This window comes from Oenanthe melanoleuca, chromosome 7 (genome assembly GCF_029582105.1).
Source record: "Oenanthe melanoleuca isolate GR-GAL-2019-014 chromosome 7, OMel1.0, whole genome shotgun sequence".
Classification (NCBI taxonomy): Eukaryota; Metazoa; Chordata; class Aves; order Passeriformes; family Muscicapidae; genus Oenanthe; species Oenanthe melanoleuca.
In genome coordinates this window covers 19,547,276-19,572,265 of record NC_079341.1, presented here as the reverse complement: position 1 = coordinate 19,572,265, position 24,990 = coordinate 19,547,276, and the positions used below count along the sequence as shown (strand labels likewise).

The 24,990-nt window shown below is 39.5% G+C and overlaps 1 protein-coding gene across 7 annotated transcripts in view; it reads right to left on the bottom strand.

Moving 5' to 3' along the window:
- COBLL1 (cordon-bleu WH2 repeat protein like 1) overlaps nt 1-5,294 on the bottom strand; it is a 75,755-nt gene extending 70,461 nt beyond the window's left edge. Inside the window, exon 1 of one of the 7 annotated variants that reach the window (XM_056496113.1) lies at nt 4,885-5,294. In XM_056496113.1, the coding sequence (XP_056352088.1) occupies nt 4,885-4,955 (71 nt within the window). In that variant the 5' untranslated portion in view covers nt 4,956-5,294. Of the gene's footprint in view, nt 1-2,280; nt 2,348-4,214; nt 4,302-4,768 lie in introns of those variants that run through there. The other 6 variants (XM_056496114.1, XM_056496116.1, XM_056496117.1 and 3 more) reach the window with 6 other exon arrangements.
- Nucleotides 5,295-24,990: the final 19,696 nt, after the last annotated feature.

Here is a 24,990-nt window from a genome sequence, read left to right as displayed (position 1 = left end):
CTACAGTGGCAGCTCAGAACAGCAGTCAGGCTAGAAAAACCAGCATGCTCAGAAACCTTTTTTACAAGCTGCAGTCAAGATAGTCAGAAATGGTACTGCACTTTATGAAGGGACACCTATTTAGGTGTTGCCAGATTACAGGAGAAATAATTTGTTTGTGACTTTAAAATACTCCTACTCAATTATTTTGTCTGTTAGATGACAGAAATCCTCTAAAGACCTTCAGTTTCCTCTGGAATCCAAGATTTTGGTCCCCCACAAGGGACTCTTTTCTTCTTCCACCCATCACAGATGGGCCTACTCAAAACAGTGATCTTCAGGTTTATGTAAACACTGTGGTCCGTCTAAAGTACATTAAAAAAAAATCCAGTAACTGCAGAAAAAAAAGAACCTACCCTAAGGTAACACCAAAACCCACCTTCCAGTCTCAAGCACTTTTACTCCTCAAATGCTTTAGATACCTCACTATCTAGCTCTCACTTTTATTTTTCACAGGATACCAACACATTTGGACAAAGCTTGGAAGTAACTCTGCTGATCTCTATTTGTGTATTATCCTCCTACACATTTTTTCACCCTAGTATCCACATTCCACCCCCTAATGTTTTCTTGATCTCATTCCCACAGCAACACACTCCAACAGGGAACATTTCCAGCAACTATTCCATAGGCACCCAGCTATGACTTCAGACTTGACAAAGTTTGAGTAAACAGCTTTTAAATACAACATTCAGTTAATGGCATCAGTGTCATTCCACTATTTGAGGCTGCCTTGCTTAAGGCAGTTACATTAAGAAGAACAACATAATCACCTCAAGAAGTGTTATGTGTACACTTGGAACTCAGCTGGCAAATTGGCCCCTGGAATGATTAGCATTCAAGTGGCTCCCGATGGGCACCCACCCACAAAGGAGCTAACTGCCTGCTTCAAACATCCAGCAAGCTCTACAGTCCCAAATTCTCAAAATTCTTTCCATTTTATTATTGCTGATTTACTTGTTCTTCATCAGGGTCATGAGGTGAGAAGAACATGCTAAGTATTATCTCGAAGTCCTCAGTCTAAGAAATGAAGCAGCCTAAGACAGGACCACTTGGTAAAGCCACAATGGCCTAACCTCTGATCCTAAACACTGATGGCCCTTAGCAGCAGCACAAAACGTCTTGCACTTAATGATAAACACGTATACATAATATACACAGCAATGGAAACAGCTAATTCATTGCAAGAGAAAAACCTTGTTTCACCCTTACATAAATTTCACCAAACTGAGCAAATTCAGACACGCACCCAAGTCCTCACCCCGACTGGGGATGTGGCTCGGGCATAGAATGCTGGGTTTGAAGCTATTACTACATTTGCTGTCCCTTCCCACACTCGGCAACAGGAAGGACTTTCATTTATATTTGAATAAACCTGTGGCTATGCTGTGAGCTGACTCAAACGAACACTTGAAAGAGAAGGAAGAGAGCCCAAATCAGTATTCCAAGCTTGACACCACACACTGCACCACAGCTGATGTCTCCGTAATGTGACTGAAAAGATTTGATAAAAACTCAGTTACATGAAAGAAAAAAGGTAAGTGCCTTGGGTTTTCTGAAAACATCTCTCACTTCCTCAGACAGACCTGGAAATCATGTGAAAGAGACTTTTCTCCTCTTCTCCTTTAAATTTTTCAAATACATCCCCTATGTCAAGCAACAGTGACTGGGAAGCTGAAGACACCCAGAAGTGTTTCTGGCAGTAAGCTAATCAAAGCTGCATGGCCCTTCCCCTTTCCCCACACAACCATCTCTATCTTCAGGCCCTGGAGAGCAGCTCCATCTCCTAAGCATGTTTTTGTTAGACATACAGTGAAAATGATAACAAAGAGGGCTTGCTTTGGTAAAGCAGGTCAGAAGCTGTTATTTTGTATGTAAGCATATAGCTTTAAATATGATTTACAGGAACAAATGAAATAACACAAAATTCTCAGAAATATTACAATTGAATTAAAGGTGGATCTCAACACGAAAGCTAGTATTTCAAAGGACAGCAACATTACATTTACCAAAATCCACATTTGCTCCAGTATTCTAATGGCATATTAAGCCATAATACAATTCTTCATGGTAAAATCCTGTGTCAACTATTGACATCTACTTGTAACCGAAAAATCTGTTTACTCCAGGTTACAGGATTGCTGTCTAGCCACAGCAGGAAAGTTGTGTTCAGAAGGTAGGATACCAACTACAGACACTCCTTTTCTTTATTTATATGTATTAAATCACATATTTTCCTACCATTTTGTAAAGCAAATTCAGCACTGTGATGAACAGGAACAGACTCTGTCAACTGGCCGGGTGGGAGCTCTATGATGTGAGTGCTGCTCAGACTCAGGGCAAAATAGATGAGCTATAAAACTGCTTAACTGTCCAGCCAAGTTTCTCCTGCCAGGAGAAGAAACTATGTGTCATGGCCAGCCAGTTACTGGGCACACCTCCTATTCATCATATTCCAAAATACTCCAGCCAGTTGCTGGGCACACTCTCTAGTCACCATTTTATAAACAAAAAAAAAAAAAAATTACAGGATCCTTTCCCAAAGCTTGTCTCCACAGATCTGGTAACAAAATTCTGTACTAAAGAGCCACCAGTGATCAAGTTATATAGGAGTTCCAAGCTTTAACTAACATCAGTGCTCGAAAATTTACAAAACACTACCTTCATAGTAGCTAGCATAAACAAACTTTTTCAGCTGTTCAGAGCTACCAGAAATTACTCCACAAAACTTCAAACAGTGATTTAAGAACACACTGGCTGGTAAACAGTTTTCAGCTGCAGATTAACACTTTCAACATGGCTAGACGAGTTAAGAGATGTAATGTAGTATATTACATCATTTGGTAATACATTTAAAGAAAATGCTACTTCAACTGAAATTCTTCCCAGATTGCACAAATTTTCCTATCATCTCAGAGAGGGAACAGGAACTACATACTATTCAAAAATGTATCTGTGGACTATTTTCAGTAAAACTGGGAGTTGTCTTCTTTTCTGGTATATCCACATTTTTTTCCTCAAATCCAGCATTTACGAGCAAATGAGACCATTTTACGGAAATAGTAAAGACTGTGAATAAAAAACTTTTGCAGCAAGAAAGGCATGGCAACTTGGTTTTCTAAATACTAAATTATATGTGAACAGCTGATAAAAGGTCTGAAAATCTCTCTCCAGGGCTAATGCAATGAGCTAACTACTGTTAGCTATATATTTCCCCAAACTGAGAAGTGGATGCTTACAGATGCCTGAAGTCACATAAAGGGAACTTAGATGTCAAGCAGCAGCTGAAATTCACTATACCAAACAGCTTTATAGCAGGCTACAGGCCTAGAGGAACTGTCAGAATAGCCAAAGTTTAGTGTCTCCCTGTTTGTTCTCATGTTTCTGCTCACAAGTAAAACCAAAGACTTTCAAGACATAATGTTTTTGCCACTCCCTAACCTGGAAAAAAACATTATTATCCTACACTCAGCCCTTCCAACTCTGCTTAAGTACATAGAGTCTTAAAAATGCAGTAATTATCTATACTGTAATTATACCTTCTACATTGATCAACAATATAAAGTCAATTTCTCAACGGCTACATATAAATGTGGAATAGTGACAAGGCCTTAAGTGAATAAATACTCCTCCCTTTATGAGGAGCCATGACTTCAAACTGGTCTGATTACTGCTGCAAATATTACAGTAAATTGTCATCATCTGCACCTGTTTATCCTGTAGCCACTTGGTCAGCAATCCAACTGATACATTTTTGCAAGTAGTATGGAAGTTTCACAAAAACTAAACGCTAAGAAATATACTCACCATGTATTTTTCCATTCTATTTACAGATAATTTCAATAGTCTTACCAGTATTTTGATTCAGTCCCATTCCTAGTGCAGCCACTGAGTAAATTAATTTTCTTAAAACGCACCTGAATAGTTAAAAAAAAAAATTCTCCTTCTCCTGATCTACAACTGGGGTAGTTTTACATAGGATTTAAGAAAGATGTTCTTTAAAGTCAGATTTTCTACTATAAGCAAAACCAGAGTAGCTTTATACGTAAAAAGAAACAAGCCAGCCCTTTTACTACTCCAAACAGATGCTGCTTGTTTATCCCCCTTTCCCCAGCGTCGGCAGTTCCCAGAGCAGCGAGGCGGGCGCAGCCCACCCAAACCGCCGCCACTCTCACCCAGAGAGCTGCGAGTTGTCTCCGCACACCTAGGGATGCTCCGACGGCGAGTGCTGACCTGCAGGGATGTGCCGGAGGCGCGGATCCCGGCAGTGCCGTAGCGGGACGGCAGCGCCGGCGGGCGGGCGGGCTGCGCTCGTCCCTGCGGGAACTGCCCGCGGCGCTGCAGCCGCTGCTCGGTCGGGCACGGCGGAGGCGGGCGGGGCCCGACGGGCTGGTCCCGCAGCCCCGCCAGCAGGACCGGCCCGCTGCCGTCGGGCCGTTTAACGGCCCCGCCGCTCCATCTGCCCGCGCCCGCCCGCGCTCCCGCCCCGCAGCCCCGCCGAGGGGCACGGGGAGCGCCCGCCCGCGGCGCTGGGAGCCGCCTCCCGCCCCTGGCGGCCTCCCGAGCGCCGCACCTCACAGCGGGACGCGCACGGCACCGGCCTCCGCGACCCGAGCTGCCCCTCGCTCTCACCTCAGCTCACCCAGCCCCGCGCAACCCCCGGCTCCCGCCGCTGGCCCTCCGGAGCCGGGGCGGCCGCGCTCCCGCCCGCACCCCGAGCTGCGCTTACCCGGAGGGCGGCGGGGCGGCCGCCGGCGGAGCGCTGCCGTCCATGCCGGCGGCCAAGGGAGCGCAGGGCGGGCGCAGCCGGGGACCCGCCCGCACCGCCGCGGCTCCCCGCCTCACCTGCTCGGGGCGGGCTGAGGGCGGCCCCGCTCCGCAGCCCCCGGCGCCGCCTCGCCCCCGAGCCCGGGCATTCCCCGCTGTTTACGGCACGGACGCTAAACGCCTGCCCGGGGCGGCGGCCGCGGTCGCGGGCTGCGCCAGGCTCCTGCCGCTCGCGGAACCACACCTTGGGCGTAGGGGAAAAAAACACAGAAGCTAGGGGAAAAAAAAAAAAGGAAAAATAGAAAACCGAACTTCGCGGCGAGAAACTTGAAACCCAGAACCTTCCCCGCTCCGGCACGCACGGAGACACAGAGACTCCCTGTTCGCGTCCCAGCGCCTTCCTCCCGCCCGCCCCCACACAGCCGGCTGTCCCTCCAGCTGCGGCCGGAGCGGGGACTCCGCTCGGCCCCGGCCAGCGGGGGCAGGGCCGCTCCTCTCGGCTGGAATTTTCCTTTCCTCGAGCGGAGCGTCCCGGCGGCCGCCTCGGGCTCAGCCCTTTCCCATTCCAGCCGCCAGGGCGCGAGACGAAGTCCCTCAAAAGTCATTCCAAGGGGAACACCGGGCTGCCACAACATGACTCCCTCCACTCCTTTCGATTTGAGACTCGCCACAGCCCATTGTTGATTTCCCCATCGCCTAGGGTAAGGGTATCACCTACGGTTAGGGTTATGCCTGGCGTTAGGGTTCAGAGAACCACAGAGCCCACAGCTCCAGGCACACTGCAGCTACAAAAGTCATGCCAAGGGCAATGCAAGACTGCCACAACTTGGTTCATTTCACACCTTTTGTCTTGAAACCCGTTTTCCTCCCGTTCGGCTCCTATTGCTCGTCCAAGGGTTAGGGTTAGACCTAGGGTTCGGGTTACTCCTAGGGTTAGGGTTCAGAAAACCAAGTCCACAGCTCCAGGCACACTGCAGCTGTCAAAGTCATGCCAAGGGGAACACATGACTTCTACAACATGGTTCCCACCACAGCTTTCTCCTTGGAACCAGACTTACTCCCAAACAGTTTGTAAAGTCTAGCCTAGGGTTAGGATTACTCACAGTGTTAGGGTTATGCCTGGTGTAAGAGTTCAGAAAAACAAAAACTCACAGCTCCAGGCACACTGCAGATGCAAAAGTCATGCCAAGGGGAACACAAGATTGCCACATGGCTCCATCAGCACCCTTCTAATTCGCACCAACCTCATGCCCATGCAGCTTTTACTACTTATCCTGGATTTAGCATTCTGCCTAGGGTTAGGGTTCAGTAACCCCTAAAAAAGCCCAGACATCCAGGAAGACTGCAATTTCAAAAGTCATGCAGAGGGGAACACAGAGCAGCTACAAGACTTGGTTGTAGTGAAGAGACTTGCAAGGCTTGGTTGTACTGAAGATAGTGCAGCAAATGGATGGAAAGTAGAAATTTTAATTTTAATTTCTCTATAGCTTCAAAGTTAATTAGAAGTACTACATTTCTAGTGATTTGATCTTTATCTTTGCATTTATTTGTTAAATTCCTTCTAAATAGATGTAAATTTGAGAAGCAGAAATAATGAGGATTTTTTTTTCCAGGGAAAATATTTCTGTTTTAATTTAAATTAAAATATCCAGGTTTTCCATTTAACCTTGTGGTAAACAGTAACAATTTTACTATTTTATTTAGATTAATTTAGATTGAATAAGTGGTAACCAGTTTTCCATATCCTATGTCAAGGAGCACTCTCCATAAAGAATCAGAGAACTACTTTCTTCCTGTGGTCACTTGCTCTCTTGGGAAGACGTCTTCCTGTGCACAGCAAAGAAGCAGATGGAGAGAAAACGTTCTTTGGGATAGAAGAATCTAAAATTTATTGCAATTCAGAAGTCAATAAAACTGGGAATAAACTCGTGAGAAGAAACGTAGAATGGTTGGGCTTGGAAAGGCCTTGAAGAGCATCTAGTTCCCACCAAAGCGTTCTGCCCCACCGGTGCCTGTGCCCGCTGCCGCGCCCCGCTGGGCTGTGGGAGTCCAGAATAGTCCTCTGGCCTCCTTGGGGGTCTCAAAACCCCCCTGGCGAGGGTCTCAAAGACCCCTGAGTGAGACCCTGGTGTCTCAGACGCTGAATTCAAACCCCTGGGGGAAATTACCAACACAGAGGGAATGGAAACAAGCCACCAAAATTAGTAAAGTGTGAATTAGGTTGTTAGAACGTAGATAAATAGACTTTTGGGAATGTTTGTGATAGGGGACACGTGGCCAAGATGGAGAATTTGGGGTGTGGATACCTCTTCCTCCTTCTTCTCCGTGTCATCCATGCTGGCTGACATGCTGGCACTTTTAGATTGGATGGGGTCAGAGCTGGACCGTTTAACACGACTGTATTGTATTGGAAAATTGTTGCAAACATTTTGCACGTAATTTAGACTGTATAAGATAAGCCCTGCCTTCACCAGGCAGATTCCATCCTGGATGCCCGGCAGAGATGACCGCTGTTAACTGGGCAAAGAGTTCCTGAGACAAGAAATAATAAACAGTCCTTGAAGCCTCTGAAAACCGTCTCCTGCAATCTCTCATTGGCAGCTTTGGGAAAAACCAGGATTTAAACCACTGCATGTCCTCCTGAGGTGATCTCGGGTCTAAGAGACACCTCGGGCAGTTCCACCCTGAATAACCACATGCCATTATCAGGCACACCCCATTAATCTGTGCATGTTTCTTAAACCAAAAAATTAATCATTGGTGAGTCAGATGCATTTTCCATGGTCCAGTTTTCAGAGATTGATCAATTAAGAATCTAAGGAAAAATTTCAGTGAGGACCTTGTGTAAGTTTTGGACCCTTTTCTCTTTTAACAGTCCACTTTCTATTCTCACACTCCTCAAATTGTTTGGCCACTTTCTAGGTTAGGACAAAGGTAGATAAATACTTTTGTGTGTTGACTGTTCCTGCAATCAAGGCATGGTAGGTGACTTTCTGCATTCAGTTCAGTTCAGTAGCATTAGTTTAAGTATAAAAGAATTCTCTGCTTTCAACCAGCTTCTTCTTGGGCAAAACCACTATGTGACAGCACCTTCTAAACTCTAGTGAAACTCCCATGCTGCAAAGGTTGAGATGGTTCAACAGTATAATGATATTTCAACTGAAGACCCTGCAGCTGATTGTGTATTACTTAGAATAATTATGTGTTGGTGTCATGTTGTTATCCCTGCTAATAAACTTTGCTTCACCACCAATAGATAAGGAGCTGTTGTACCACTCCCTTTATAATCTCATTTAAAAACCAATATATGCTATGGTCTAATTCTTTTGGCAAGTATTAACGCCACAAAGATTGCAATCTATTGAATAGCTCACATGTTTCATAATAGAAACCCAGCAATGCCAAGCAGAAAAGTGACATTAGGGAAATATCCTAAAAAAAATTATTAATGGTGACAATTTCCAATAGAGCCTGAGGGATTATCTAAAAAGGCAGTTCACTGAATAATGCCAATTTCACTTTAAGAGGAGAGAGTTTAGGCTTATTGTCTTACACTACCACTTCTTACTCTTACCTCAGTTCTTAACTAAACACATCTGAAATTCTGATCACTAGAAACATTGTAGGCTCTAAACTTGAGTGCCTGCAGACCATGTTCTGCAGTGGCAGTTTTACAATAACTAGACTTAAAATTGTTTGGCTTATGGAGATACCGTTTCTCTTTGGAGTCTCAGTTTTTAGGGACAGATTCTGGATTTGTTTCTTTATTAATAGAAAATCAGTTTTGTGTTTCAGTTTCAAAAGATGTTGACAGAATCAAATGCTCTTTTTAAAATTCTGCTATTTTTATAAAGTTTCCAACTTTGTCCTGAGCTCAAGACATTGTTCATACAAATCAAACATAACTCTCATAAACAATAAACAGAAGGCTGCATCAGAGAATACCAAGTTAACACACTATTCATTGTCTCTTCTACTGAATAGCCAAAGGGGAAAAAAAACACACAACAAAACACTTAAAGTTCCCTAGATTTTTCAAGCTGATCCATGAAGATATCATTGTAACAATTAATTAAGTGGTAGGTTATTAATTGCACTGTTGCAATAATGTCATCTTTTGTTCATGGTTTGAGATAAAACAATCCTTTATCCATGTGGCAAGCTGCCACCCGCTGCACTTGGTGAATGTACTCAGTGCTATTGTATATTTAGTATAAATGTTTTCAGATTAATACCCAGTTCTGATTACTGTTAGCATAACCTTCAAATTATGCAGGCAGTGAGAACTGCTAATTGCAACTGATATTTGAAGGTGAACTTCTATCTTTGGTAGAAACATGAAGTTCCAGGTATTTTACTAACTATGAGACTTCGACGAGTTAAATTACTAAACCCAAAGTCTTGCCTGTTCTAAAAAACCAGCAATATCCCATGGCATTTTTCATAACAGTCAGAAGTTGCCCTAGATGGCTTCAGTATTTGTGGTTGCTCTCCTGTGTTCAAGAGGTTGTCAGAAATGCAAATACGAATATTTTTGAATTAAAGAACCTGTAGAAATGTAATAGACAGTATGATGTGTACAGGTATGCCCATTATTATGTAAGGTGAAAGCTTTTTGAAGGGGTAAATAAACCACAGGAGCCTTACAATGTTTTTCACTCTTGTAGAGGTCTGCTTACGAGGTCTTTTTAAATTTCTTAATATATAACAGGTTATAGTGACATTTTGTGATTTAAGGATGTAACTGAATGCACTCCTAATGTGGTTTGTGGTACATTGAAAATCACACTGTGTCACACTACAGTTGTTTTGAATATTATTGTGCAAAGTAGGTGTCACTGAAAGATGTTTTCCTTGTTAAATTCCCTTTCTGATGCATAATTAACATACACTAGAAAGCTGAGCTGTTTATTCTATGTTTTATCATGTAGAGCAGACATGATAAAAATCAGATGTTTGCCTTTACAGTATAAAGCAAGGAATTACTATATGATTTTTCATTTTGTTTAAATGAAAACTAAATCCATATGTAATTCTTTTCCCACGGAGTAGTCAATCAGCCTTCACTGCATCCTGTTGAACAGCTGCTGTTTCCGTGTTTGCATTCCAGAACGAGGGTTAGGTTTTGGGAGCATGCACACACATGTACATAGCTACAGAAAGTGCTGCTGTAGGCACAGGGTCAGGTTTGGGAGCCCATTTAAACTGTGCACTTAACTGAAGGGCACTGTCCCCTGTACACAGCACTGCTGAGGGCACACCTCGAATCCTGTGTCCTGTTCTGAACTACAAGAAAGACATTGAGGTGCTGGGGTGTATCCAGCTTTGGCCTGATAGACAAAGTGGAAATAAGGCTACAAAAAACTACCATATACTTTCAGATATAGGATTAAGTAATTTCTGCCCTTTGTATAAGGTTTTCCCAGTAGTCAAAACTACATATAATACTGCCCCAAATAGTTTTTGCTCCTAACGTGTATTACAGGATTTACTTTCTTCATGATACATTGTCCTTTTAGGTCATATTTAAGACCTGCACAAGGATACTATGATGTATTCTCATTACCACCACTGTGTTTTCACTGATAGTATTTTATTTTTGCATTTGGATCATGATTTACTGCTTACAAGTCATGATTTCTAAGTTACTTTGTTGCTGAGCAGTATTTTTGGGGATGCCTTAAATAAAAATTACTGAGGTATTCATGTGGATTAACATTGCAATTGAGTAATATTACAAAGTTTCAGATGATGCAGAGTAGTGAGTGATATAAACTGTAGAATTATATATGCTGTCAAGTATCCTTGCCAAGTTAATTATTTTTTAAAAATTTTGTTTAATTCTTTTAAATCGTGTTAGCCACAGCAGTTGCAATGAAAGATAGATGATAATTAATTTAAATGTTAATATTAGCTGGGGTTTAGAAGAAACTTCAAGATCACTAAATTGTTCTCATGCATTAAATTTACACATTTTGATTGAACATAGTGTGCAAAATCCTCAACACTGAATTCTGTAAAGTCTAAATAGTAAAAAATATTTCTGAAGAAAATCACCTTTGGAAATAAATACATTCATAATATCTGTTCAACTGATTAGTAATTCATTAGCTAATGGCTTATTGTATCACATATCACAACACTACAAGAAACATAATCTCTTTTTTCTACTGGAAAAATACACTTAGATACAAGAGGAATTGGGAATTTCTTCTACAGAGACAGAGAAAGTGTAGCAATAGCTAAGATATAAGCAGATGAGTTATCTTAGGTTCTGAAATCTATATTGCTATGGCTGTACTGTGTCCTGAAAACAAGCTAGATTAGCCAAGGAGAAGCCTTATGCTGCACAAATTGGTATCTCTAGGTACTTACTCAGAACCAGCCTGGGTAACTTTACAGCCCTCATGCTTTCTGGACAGCCCTGGAATGCTATAGTTAAGATGCTTTGGAAGCATGGAGAGGGAGTAAAATGCTTCACTTGGATGGTATGAACCATGCACTTTGATTAGACAACTGAATAAATGGGGAGGAGAGAGGGAAGAGACGCTCCTCCTCTGGAATGCTAACAAGGAAGTGAGTTTGCTCTGTGTGCAGTGTGCTTATTCAGGTGTGCTTTAGGGACCTACAGCTGGAATGAGCCCCACAGCCAAGTTCCAGAGGGACACATCACATGTGTCTTAAACACAAGATAGTACTGAGATGGTCGGCAGAGACAAATCAAAAGTAGTTTCCATCACATGTGTGTACACAGTGAATTCTAAGGACCTGGAAAAATGTATTTGTCAGGAAAAAAGCTCATCCCACCTTCATATGCTGGCAGTTTCAAGAATACAGCACTGCACCAAGTTATATTTAAGTCACATATTCTGTTTTATAGATCCAGAAATAATTAGTGTTCGAAGCTTTCAGAAAGCTGGATTTTTTTCTCCAATAAACATTTGAATAGAAGTCATGAACATATACTTACACAAAGGTTTCAGAATACCTGGCAGAGTTCACGTACCTTTGCAAACACACTGGACAGAAGCCCAAGGCTGTGTATTACAACTGAATGTGGCATTAAACCTACTATAAGCTTCATCACAGGGAGATTAAACATTAGTTACAGAAATTCTTTGAGGTTTTAATCTGAAAATTATTACTGCTCTGAGTTTGAGAGCTTGCATAAATAATTTCAAGTAATTTCAAAGCCCAGCTTTGACTGCTTCTTTTCTGCAGTTAGCCATTGTCTTCTTGTAGAATAACTCTTTAGAAAGCATCTATACATAGTCAACACAGCTTGTGCAGACATGTCAAAGACAATTCTAAATTAGCATATGCATGAAGCTCGGCTTAGGCTAACAGTGCAGTTTCAGAGCCAGTTTTCTGGAGAATGTACAACTGAAATTATTTCTCTCCTTGGCTATGCTTAGCAGCAGTGCACAGGAAAGAACAGCTCAAGATATATTCTCTGATAAGAATCCACCAGTATAGATATCACTACATCTGCCATGAAAACAAAAAATGCTAATTAAGCAGCAAAGTTGTCTCGCAAATAACAAAATGCCCCTGGCAGCACAGACTGAGAAAGTTGTCTTGCCTTTGTGAATCTTGTATAAAAACATAATTTGTATCCATACTTATTTGCTACTGATGTACCAAACTGCAGTGTATATATTCAGCATCATTAAATGCTTCTAAATGAAGCTGTCGAGTTTTTGCTAAGTTTAATTTTATTTAAGAGATGTTTGAAGCATTTTCTAGCACTAGTTTTCCCATTTGTTTTTAAAGGAGCGATTGTATCTATACACCATAGGGTGCACTCTTCCTGGCACCAGAGATGCTATTCTTTCAATCTTCCTTCCTTCTAGATTGCTGTGCTCACTATCCACTAAGTAAGGCATAGTTTGGAAAGTTTCATTTGTATCTTGCCAAAAGCAGGAGGCAAAAAAAGGCTTAACAATCTAGTTTGGATTTGTTCTGTTTATTATGGCATAAAAATAATATAATGATGCTTAGAATTCTCACATGCTAGTTACTGTGTATACAGAGAGCAATTTACATTGCTTCTTACTGTACATTAACATCTATCAATTCACTCTAGTTAAGCACTGTGAACTAATCAGAAACAAAAGTTGCATGAAATTGTCCAAATGTTTTCATTAAAAATAAAGTAAAAAATATAAACAAGCTGGGATAGGGCTTTAAAAATACTCCATAAGAAATCTGCAAAAGGAATGCCCATAGCTCACCCAATCTGACTCGGGCATTAGACCAGATTTAGAAGACTGTGCAATGTTCTATTCATAGCAATATGACTACACAATTAAAACATCCGAAGATTCAGCTTTTAAGTAACTCATTAAAGGTATTTTCAAGCTTTTCCTTTGAAAGAAAAACCCAACTAAATACAGCAAAAAGACTTTGAATGTATCAGTCAGTCCCACTCCATGACCAATGTGTAGTTCCAGCATCATGCATTTGTGCAAGGAGATGTGAAATTGCCCTCATCATTCTAACTGGAAATATAGGCCACTGAGCACTATAGCTATTTCTGACTTTGTGGAATGGGGAACAATGTTTTCCTCAGAAATAAAGGTTAGAAAATGAAAACAGCACCCATTTTATCTCCCCTGTCTCTTCCTGGAGAAGACTGGGAAAGTTAACAGTAAAGAAATTCATCAAGAATTCTTAAATACGAAGTGCCATCTCTGTCTCAGGAAACTCCTGAACCACAGATTGTTTGATGATAGGAATATTTATGGGAGCTTATATGTTTTCCCTTCCTTTTCTAATGTCCCCTCAACATCCATTTTTGGACATTGCTTGAGAAAGGATACCAGGTTAGATAGGACATTCAGACTGACACTGAGAGGCCATTCTCACATTTTGTGGTTCTTCAGATATATTTGGAAGTCTGATTTTAAAACATCAAGACTTCATTTTTAATAAAGGTAAAGAGTGCTATAGATGTATGCAGTTTCTTTGAACCTACAGTAATTATTACAAAATTTTGCCTTTGGTCTTATTTTTTACATTGCAATGCACCACACCTTCCAAGCACTTAAGCATTCAAAGAGCTGGTGAAGGCAATTTGGTGGTGTTAGAAGGTAAATTACATCTCTGCTGAATGACTTACTTGGGTATTGACTTTAGATGCAGTGTAAAGTGGTGATGCTGAATGGCCTCATTAACAACTCTGAGGCCAGTGTGCCTGAGAGATGGCACCAGGACAAGGAGATGTTTTGTCTCTCTCTAGGAGGGTATGAAATGCTTATTGACTGGGTTGAACCTTAAAAGTCAGGCCATTATAGGGAAATACAAGTTCATGGGCTTCATTCCAGATTAAGATTCACAAAGATAAACATGTATATGCTAATTAACACATCAGAGTTTATTTAGGCCAATCTGTTAAAGATAAAAGATTGAACAGGATAGAGCTGCCCAGATGCAGAATCAGGAAAAAGAAGGGGGAAAGAAAGGGTAAGTAAAAAGTCACCCTAAATAGTTCATAATTTTTTTTTCTATTTTACCACTTACAAAACTACATTTGAGAAATAAGCAGTCATAGACTCTGATCAAAATGATATCAATTTGAGCTGAGTCACACAACCGTGTTTTAAGTGAACTCTTGTCTCCTGGTTTTACAGAGAGAACCTTGCTGCATAACCCGTTTTAAGTAATTCAAGATGCACCTCAGAAAATCCTTGGCCCAAGGGCAGAAAATTTTTGAAACATTTAAAGTGAACGGGAAGATAAAGCTGCACAGTGGCTCAGAAACCAGACTTCTGTGAGGGTAGAAGGAAATTGTTTTAAAACATACACTGTGCTTATCAAGGTTAAAAAGAAACATTATATTTTTCAGCATAAAACATGAAGACTGAGATGAGAGAGAGAATCAATTTTTAACCTTAAAAATGTCTGGCAAGGACATATTACATGGTTAAGGAACACGAAGGTGTAGGAACAAATTCAAGGCACAAGTAAAAGTAATGTCCTTGAGCTGGACACATGGTTAACTTTGCTTATTGAGGCTTTAATCCCCAAGTCACTCTGTCCTCTTTAGATCAGAGTGACTCTTAGGATAGATTGTATAACTATCATAACATTTATATAAGAAGAACAACAGCAGCAATAACAACAACAACAACTATAGTAATACCTTTTCTGTTTCTAAACTCTTCTAAATGACCTTTTTTATCACTTCATGTGCTACTGATGGAAGAAACTGCTGAGTGCATAAAGAAAATTGCAACTGAATTTTGCCAAAACTTCATCATTCGTCGATTGAAAAAGCTCAATGCCAGTACTCTTCTGTGCTCCACCAGCTTTGATCAACAGTCTTCAGCAAATCAGATTTGTTACTTTCTCAATGTATTAAAAAAACAGAAGCAAAGTGATGCAGATGCATCAAGTAGCTATCATTCCTATGTAAAGTATTGAATATGAATCTGAATTATGTATTTCAAACAAAACAGCAGATAACACTAAACTTACAATATCTAGACAACTGTAATTTCTGGTTGGAATTAATGAATATAATTTTTTTGCCCAAATCTTTCAATAAAATGACAGATTTTTACTCCTTATGATAAAAATTGTACAAAATTTAGAAAAATTAAGACTCAAGCTTACAAAAAAGTAAGACAAAAAGTACACTATTAATGAAGACTTAAACCAGTGATAGCTAACCTGGTTTAATTTATACATTTATGATGATGCTTCTGAATTGCAAATTAAGCTAAATATGTGTTCTGTTGAAAGCAAAGCAAAGAACAAAAGTGAATCTGTTCTAAGTCACATCACAGAAACATGTAATGCTTCTCCAGTTAAACATAACAGAAATTACTCTTGAAATAAAACATAACCTCTTCTGCGCTCTTCTACTGACTCACCAATTCAGAACAAACACACCATGGGGGAACACCTGCCTACTGGCTTCAAGGGCAAGATCAAGATCCTCTGCGATTCCTAAGGGTGCAAATTTACCTGATGTATCAAGGTGCATGCAGAAGTGTTTACAAGGTTGCTGAAAGTCTCATTTTTCAAAGGTCACAGATATTGAAATCTCCATTTCCCATTAAATTACACAAAAGTAGGTAAATTACTGGACCTAGGCATCATGAGAAAGGGGAAATTATCTTAAAACTATTTTAAATTTATAAGAAAACTTTTTTGTTTCCTAGTAGGTTTTATTATTGTGAACAACATGCACCTTGCTTTATATATGATGTAATACTATCTTGTCTTGCATACTTTTTATTTTATTAAGAATTCATGTCCTAATGCTACATACAACAGGGTTTTTCATGCATAGTTTGTGACTGAGACTCCAGAAAATTGTGCTTGTTCATCTGCACAAGGCAGACAGCTGGAAAATCCTCTCCTATCTTAGTGAATTTGCACCAGGATATCCATATGTGCCTGGAAGGCTACTGATAAAAATTACTGATCATTGCAAAGACTCCTCTTTACTGATGGCTTTTTCAATGTAATTTCTGAATAAATTCCACAGTTTAAGTTTAGAGAAAGACTTGAATCACAATGCTGAAGGAAAGAAAAGCCAGAAGGTAGATTTCAGAGCAACAGTTTTTTATGTATTGAAGTTGTACTGTTACAGATGTCCATTTTTCTAGTTTTAACTGTCTCTCTCTTAACTCTAAATTAAATCATGAGATACATATTGAAAGATACTTCTATTTAAGAGCCCTAGACATCTGGGGTTTATGATAAGAAAATAAGCCCTTTACAATCTTCAGCAAAATAGAACATGGGGGAGATAGTGAGGACAGCATTCAGAATTCATTATCACAGTCACTGTGAAAAGAATCCTCTCTTAAGAGCTCTGGCAATTATGTGTAGCTAAAAAACTAAAACCTGGAAACTCACTCTGATGACTGATGAATGTGAAATCAAATATCATCCAAGTAAAAACCAAGAGTATAGCACAAAAAAGGTATCCAAGTTGAGTATGATATGGCAGAACACTAGGAATGTGTAGTGTGCTTAAGCCATAAGAACTTTAACCTGATGCTGGAAAGAAGAAAGTGAAATAATATTTCTTAAATCCTTCTATGCAACACAGCATACTTCTTGTGTTTATCCAGCAAGCTGGCCTTTCCAGAAATCTCTCCAGGTTGCACCAGATAGCAGTGAGTATCACACATAGCAAAATGCCACAGCAGATTGCCATCTGATTAAAACTGTACCATTTCATTTGCAAAGTCTACTTCAGTTACAGATTAACAGAAAGGATTTAAATTTTTAAAGGAGAAAATTAGTAGCTAGTAAAAGAAAGGTAAGAAAAAAGCATGCTGGAAATTACAGGGAAACCACAGGACTGGATTATACTATACGTTTTAGCTTTTACATACAGTTTGTGAGGAGTCTCATCACGACCAAATATACTTTCCAGTGATTATTAACATATCCAGTAAAAAAACATATATATTTAACTGAATTGTAAGTCAGCTCAAAGCCTCTGAAGTAAAGTCTCAAATTTACATAGTAGGCATGACAAAAAATGTGACCTATTTGGAAAGTGGAACTATAATCTAAACTAATTTATATGGTTGCCACCATGGAACTGGCAGTAAAGGCATGGGAACTTGTAGTAAAGACATGTAGTAAAGACTTTTCCCATTTTTGCTAGAAATCTCACTCCTCATCTGCTTCAAGATCTACTTTACCAGATCCATCCTCATCTACAATACATGAAACAGAAAAGATGGCTAGAATCCTTTGCCAAACTCAGAGCAAACAACAAGTTCCAACAGCTCCTCCAGTCCTCCCTTTCACTACCCAAAGGCGTACAAAAGTCAGGTAACTCTTGCAATTTAATCTCTTTGGCAACATTTGATCCAGCAGGCCTAAGAGTACTTTTTGTATTTCCATACCTAAATACATGCATTAGGCATCATAAACCCAGTATCATAGAGCCCATTCTAAGCATGGGTAAATTCTGCAGAAAAAGATCTTCGTCAGTCAGCAATAAAAGCTTCCTGCATTTCTTCCACCTGGCATTCACTGTAACCCTAGTCACTTCTGAAATAAGGCTCATAAACCCTTTTACTGGAAGTGTGAATAAGCAGAAAGGTTTCAGTATTAAAAATATGATTAAGAGCAGCAAGTCTTAGCACACCATCTGCAGTGATCACACTCAAATATTTATTATGTAAGTTCCACTAAAGAATCATCAATGTGGTTTGTCAGAACTGAGGAGTGCTCAGAGGAGAAAGCTGTGTCAAGCAGCTTGTCACAGTATAAAGAGACTACAGAAATGTATGCATCCAAGGGGAGAGCTTTCACGCAGTGGAAGCTGAAATACAGTATTCAGTCCCTCTCAGTTTCATGAATACACACTGGATTATTACATGAAAGGAAACTGCAGTTCTAGCAGTTCTGTGTACTGCAATCCAGGTGTGTTTTCTATAAAGGATGACCTCCTGACAAGCACCTTATTTTCATCTCAATGCCCTGGATTCTCAATTATATACTTCATAATCACTTTGATATAATGAACAGAGACTTTCTAGAATATTGTCTGATAGTTTCTGCTAAGAGCAAATCCCCCAAAACAGAATGCCTGGTCTCAAAAAGAGGCAGAGACTGCTCTAGTTCCTTTTTCTCTGTTGAAGGTCTATTCTCTGTTGTTAGACTGCTGACTTTCTAACAGTCATCTTCACTTCCAGAGGAATTCAAGATCAAAAGCTACATTATGAATAGGTTCTCAAGTGTTCTGTGCTTCAGCTTGTCTCATGTGCAGACTAATACTGCTCTGCCAGTGTTTATTCAGCAGTTGCCATTGTCTGATACAATGGGCCTGGGTTACCATTTATCAAACTTGTTCTTCCAGCTAGCCTACATTCCTTGTCCTTGCCACTTCCAGGATCAGGAGATACTTTATAAAGATACTTCCTGAGCCTGCCAAAGGGGCATGCTACCCTCTTCAAAAACAATAATCACTTTCATAATAAATTTAAAACCGAAACAAATGCTTTGAAAAATATTTGATTAATAGCCCTGATATAATTATATTTTTCTTCTTATGCATCTTGGTTTCAAGAAAATAAAATATCACCTTTCTACATTCTAGCTTGATTTCATTATGTCTTTTCCAAAATTTTCATATTTGTAACTTTTGCCACTCTCTGCAAGTTCAGTACAAGCTTTGTGGAGTAGCTTTATTAAGAAGGAGTTTAGGCATTTTGCACTGTGCAGAAACCATGTGTAAAAATTATTAAAATGCAAAGGATTAGAAATTAACAACAATAATTTAAAACACTTTATAACTAAAATGAAAAACTGGTTCAGCTAGCAAAACTTATTTTTGTTTAGGAAAATCTCTTATCAGCTTTCACAACTCTTCTCATAGCCACATTTTTCATCTGTTTCATACTTATTCAGCCAGAGGTTCTCAGAATCTTCACAGAAGACAGGTATGCTCAATAAACCAATTATCATAATGCTCCTGGTTCATGCACCCTTAACTGAGATAACCATAAATAATCCTTTCACTGTCAACCAGAGAGCAGTGATGTACTGAACAGTATGAATGCCCTCTGCAGGTAGAACACAAAACCACTGTAATTCTGGACTTAATATTTGAGTCTGCCTATTTAAGTGGGAGCTACATAAACAGGTCTAGGCTAGTCCTTGTCAGCCTGCTCTGACATTGTTTGACAACTTTAAATGGTACAGTAGCATCTCCAGATACTGTTGACAGGCAGTTTTTGATCTATCACACACTTTTCACCAGTCACCAAGGCAGTGTCTATACTGCTGAATTAGAGAGGAGCATAAAGCCAGATCAAGCCCAGGTGTGGCTGGGCTGTACCAGCTACTATTCTTTCCCATACCTTCTGCATAATGCTACCCATAAGTCCTTACCAGTTGCAGGAGGTGTTGTGCATCCTTTCCTGAATTCTAAATATTTTGCACACATAAATTATGCCTAAAGCCAGAGCAGTGCTCTATTTTGTCCAGGGGACATCAAGGGCCAACTGATGCATATCATGGATATAACCAATTCTATGTCATTTGGCCCCTCATCTAGAGACCAGTTTCCCCTCTTCAAAGCCTCAATAACCTACTGCAAGGGTCAGGTTTTGAGATAATGGATGCTGCATTTTCCTGAAAGGCCAATTTAGTGTGGGGGACAGCATATGTTAGGCAGCACATAAGCAACAGGTAAAAAGAGCTTCCTGTTGAAGCTGTTATCAAAACAGATCCTAAACCACCAGGCTTGTATAGGCCTGCTCTGAGCCTACTGCTATCTTTGTCCACTACATGTTGCCAGAGGTTTCAGAGCCTGTGTCACTGCGGTCTCCTATTCTTTACAGAAAAATAGCAGTCAGCAACAATTGCATGCCTGAACTCCATGACCCTCAGCCCCATGATCTCCATCTCAGCATATTCATGCTGGTTTTCTGATTGGCCAAGTCTGCTGTGGATGAGATCAACAAAAATGTAAATATATGCACTCAGTTTAAGAGAAGGATAATAGTTTAAGAGAAGGATAATGTCAACTCTTAGCCAAAGATGAATGTGAATAAAACAATTTGAAGACAATTATGAAATCTGAGCAGGAAACAAGGTTTTAACACTGTCTTTACTGGAACAAGAAGACTGATGAACATCATGTGGAACACAGTAAATGTCATATGCAACAAGAGTAACAAAGCAACAAAAGCCCTAACAATCAAAACCAGAAAAAGATGACAGTGTGACAGAGAAAGATCTATGGCTATGCTTAACTTAGTCACCATCATTTTTATTCTTTTCACAGGAGCTTTTGACCTCTTTCATAAGAACATGCCCAAAACATCTTGCCTTGGGTAGATAGACTCTAATGGATGGCCTGGACTTCAGCCTGCACATGAGCTGCAGCTCTAATTTCATGTGCAGTACAGAGCATCAGGTGTATTCAAAGACTCCCAATGTGAAGACAAATTACTTGCTTGTACTTGTTCCTAACTCTGCCATGGAAGTTCAGGTAATTCATACAGTCCACAAAATCAGTACACACAACTAAAATGGCTGTCTGTTTACTAAAAACATGAATAAATTACTTCATCCCTGTATTTGAGAAAGCAGAGAGTGGTATTCTACATACAGGAGCCTCAGCTGCCAGTGAGGAATAGAAAGCTGTTTAAGCAGCTTTGAGTTCAAAGACATGTCATAGCATATGTAACTTCCAAACTGGATTATTGCAACATGGTGGTTACAGAAATATTTTTCTTTTTCTGTCTATACTTACAGCTTACCAGTCAGGTCCATGAACATTGCTTTGGACTTTCTGGGTAGTCTGATTCATTCTCAGTTTATCAAAGGTCTTTAGTCATACATTTAAGTTCCATAAAAATCACATTGTATGTATGTGTACACAGTTCTGAATTGAATCCTGATTCACATTTCAGCAATTTATTTTTTTCGGCTGGAAATATAGCAGTCTCAGAAGCTGACATCAGAAAATGTAACAGAGACGTGCTTCTCGTGGATGTTGCAGGTGTGCCAAGAACTAACCAAGGCGAGAGCAGATCAACTAGAAGAGCTGTGATTACTTAAAAATTCTTTTCTGAAGGTCCTGTATTAAGGTTCCTCCTTTTATGAGCAACCTAACAGAAAACAGCTAAGTCCTTACATTTTTTCCCCTGACACAGTTGCTGAAACACTAATGCAAAGATTATTTTTAAAATTAAGTCTATGACAGTAGGCTTAGCAGCAATAGACAAAGACCAATACTTTGTTTTATTTGCATGTTGTTTTACATGTTTTTCTTTTTTTCTTTTGCATGTTTTTCTTGTTTCCAAGCTGCATGTTCTGCTTTCCAAAGAATGCACAGGTGGTTATGATTTTGTGCATGCCCATATAAAATTTCTACTTCCCAACTCCAGTGCAGTGCACACTATTTGCATTTTCTTGGAAATTATGAAGCCCAAACTTCGTTACTTGTCATAGACTTCTTATATTAATTGTGAATTCCATACTGTCTCCACTGATATCCAAGTTAGCACTGTACACAATATGCTTGTCCTGCCAAAGACCAATCTAATTCATCCCTCCTGCACAAAATGCCATCACCACTACATCACTTGTCACTTTTTTTATTTTTCATCAAATCTCTCTCTCTCCATTCCACTACAGCTACGTCAAGGCATTTACTGCCAGTGTTAAGCTTTTACTATTCAAACAAAGCATCTTAATTAAGTTGCCAATATATTCAATTAAAAATAGACTATATGCCTGTGGTGGGGCTTAGACAGCTCCCAAGTTAGTTTCATCTTCACACTCTGTAACATAAACTGAAGTGGGAATTCATCAAGGTGTCTGCACATGAAATATCCAAGAAAGCAGGGACTGTAAAGCTGCCAAGTTTCTAAGTACCTGAGCATACCATTCACAGAAACTGCAATATAGCATGCCAAGAGGCTGTCACAACCACGAACTGAGAGTTAGCAGGATAGCAGAGTATATTGAATTTACTGCATTTTAACGCAGGCCAACACTTATTTTCTGAATTCAATATTAACATTGAATTTCCTGATTTGCAGAGGGTTTTATGGTTAATAGACTGTGTGTAAAATTCTCAAGGCTCTTAAGAGCCTTAGTGTGTATCACTGCAGCTAAACTTCAGTTCAAGCAGAAAATTTTTCTATTTAAAAAAAAAGTTAATATCCATCACTTGCATCTACCATCACCCCTCCAAATATTATTACATTTATGCTTAAATCTGCAAGACAAAACATCTCAGTCTGATTATGAGAAAAGCCAGAGTTCAAAGATAAAGCTGTTAGCATTTGAACGAAATTAAGCAATACAATAAGATAAAAATTAAACCCAAAAATTATTGCTAGAAAAAAAAACCAGTAAGGATTCAGAGACAGAATTCTACAAATTGCTGGGTATTGTGTTCTTCCATCCTTATTCATAGTTTCATTTAATGAAGAAATGTGTGTAATTGCCATTCTATGAACAAAAAGAAATCCAAACAAATAAACAAACAAAAATGAACTGAAAAATGCACCACTCAGTTCTGATGCAACTAATTTTGGAGCACCATCTGCTGGTCTGTTTCTAAAACAACAACCAAATTTCCCAATCGCTGGTAACACCTGGATAAACACCGGGTCTGTATTGACTTACCTGTCACATATTTAGTAAAAGCTCCCACGAGTCATGCATAGCATCACACTAGAGGAAACAGCAGAATTCATGTAATAATGAATGGATATAGAGGGGATGTGTTGGAAAGTTTAAAATGTCTGAAGTTACAAACACATTCTCAGTTCTGGGTTTACATCTACCTGAAGAATAAGAAGAACAATGTTGGGGATTTTTTTTTGCTCTAGTTTTGAAAGCCTTAACAATCAGTTAAGAGTACTTGCAAGTTTTGAATGAAGTTCCTTACTCAGTCCCAGAAGTCTCCTCTTTTGATGTCCTACTAAAATTTCAGGATGTTTTTCTTGTTGCATCCTGCTTTATGTCCAAGATATAAGCCCTTTTAGAAGCCCCCTACAAGTTTCACAAGTGAAAAAAAGGGAAAAAAATTACAATGGGATATCCATCTAAGGAAGAAATGCACACTAATAAAAGAGGGTGGAAACAGACTACCAGTAATTAGTAACATAAAGTAGCAAGCAACAGAACCCAGAAAATCTTTTAGAATAAATTCTGCTCCAAGAAGTCTAGAACTTTTAATTTTTATGGATGAATTATGTGTGTATTCAAGGAAATAGTATTCCTATTTACTATTCCTATTTTCTATTGCATTCTGAATGCTTATGTTAATTTCCTGGTTCAGCTGATGTTTAATAGCAGCAGAAGCTGCCAAAGTGAAAGATATGTTTTAAGTTTCCTTGCATCTTTCTGCATTTCCCTTGCCCTTTAAGGCAATGGTTGCAGTGGACTTCAGAGTAGAGAGGTGACAAAATCAATCCCAGATGCTTGCATTTGTTTACAGCAAGCAGAATTATTACTATTTTCTGTCTTTATTCTTAGGCAATACAAGATTGGAGAGTCACATAAAGTAGATAAAAATATTCATCCTTTATCTAAAATAACAAGCTTTCTCTGCCATGTTATCTGTATTTTTCATGTGCATGAAATTAAATGCATTCCTTAGTCCAGTTTCACAGTGAGTAACTTCTCCCTAAGGACACTGGCATGGACCTTCAGACCACCTGCAGATCCACAGGATCCACAGCTACACCATTCCTTCTGTTCAAGCTTCTCACACTCTCTTCTCTACCTACAAAGTCACAATACTGATCCAGCTTACTCACTCTCATGGTCTTTTCCTATTGCAGTGCCCTGTAAACCACTTAATGCAACAGACTAGAAACACGGGGCTGAAGGGAGAGACTGTGAGGAAGGAATGTACATCTTGTCAGGGATTTCCACTGCTTTTGTAGCTGAACCCAAGAAAATTGACAGTGCTACATATCTCTGTGGTCTAGATTCCCTTCCTTTCTCCCCATCAGCTGGTTTAAGACTGCTGTATCCAAATGCTTTTTCCACAGCTGGGACAAGTACCACAGAACCCATCAGCACAATCTGATATGCCATCAATTCTGTATTTGCATTTCACCATCAAGGCCTACTCTTCTTCTATAAAATCTGGATTAAATTACATTTTATTTCTGAAAGACTGAAAATGTCAATTATCCTGTGGTAACTGGGTAACTGTAGATTTGTCCCACCTTTCCAGGAAGGCTTCATGGTGATTATGAAGTCCTTGGAAGGACCAGCACACTATAAGTTGTTCTTGGATAATATGATTTTGGCATAAAATGATATATAAAATATATAATAATCTTTTTGCACAGTTTAAGAATTACTGTCCTCTTAGACAAGGTGATATTCCATTCCACTGCCCAGTCATTAAATGGGAACAGATTTAATATAAACTGTTAAATAAATGAATGGGAGTATGAGAATACCATTTGTCTCACACTGCAGGCCAACTAGCACTGTTACAAAAGTTTGATGTCAACATACATCATGCCACTAATTTAAAATGCTGGAAAACACTGTGTTATGGTACTGTCTTATATGCTACCTCCTTCAGAATTTAATTTTAGGGATCTATCTTGTTAGGGCTGACTCTCTTCTCTGGAAGACAGCTAACTACATAGTTCAGGAAAGATGATAATCCTTTTATGAAAAATCCTGTTATTTTAAGATGTCTATTGTTCTATAGTA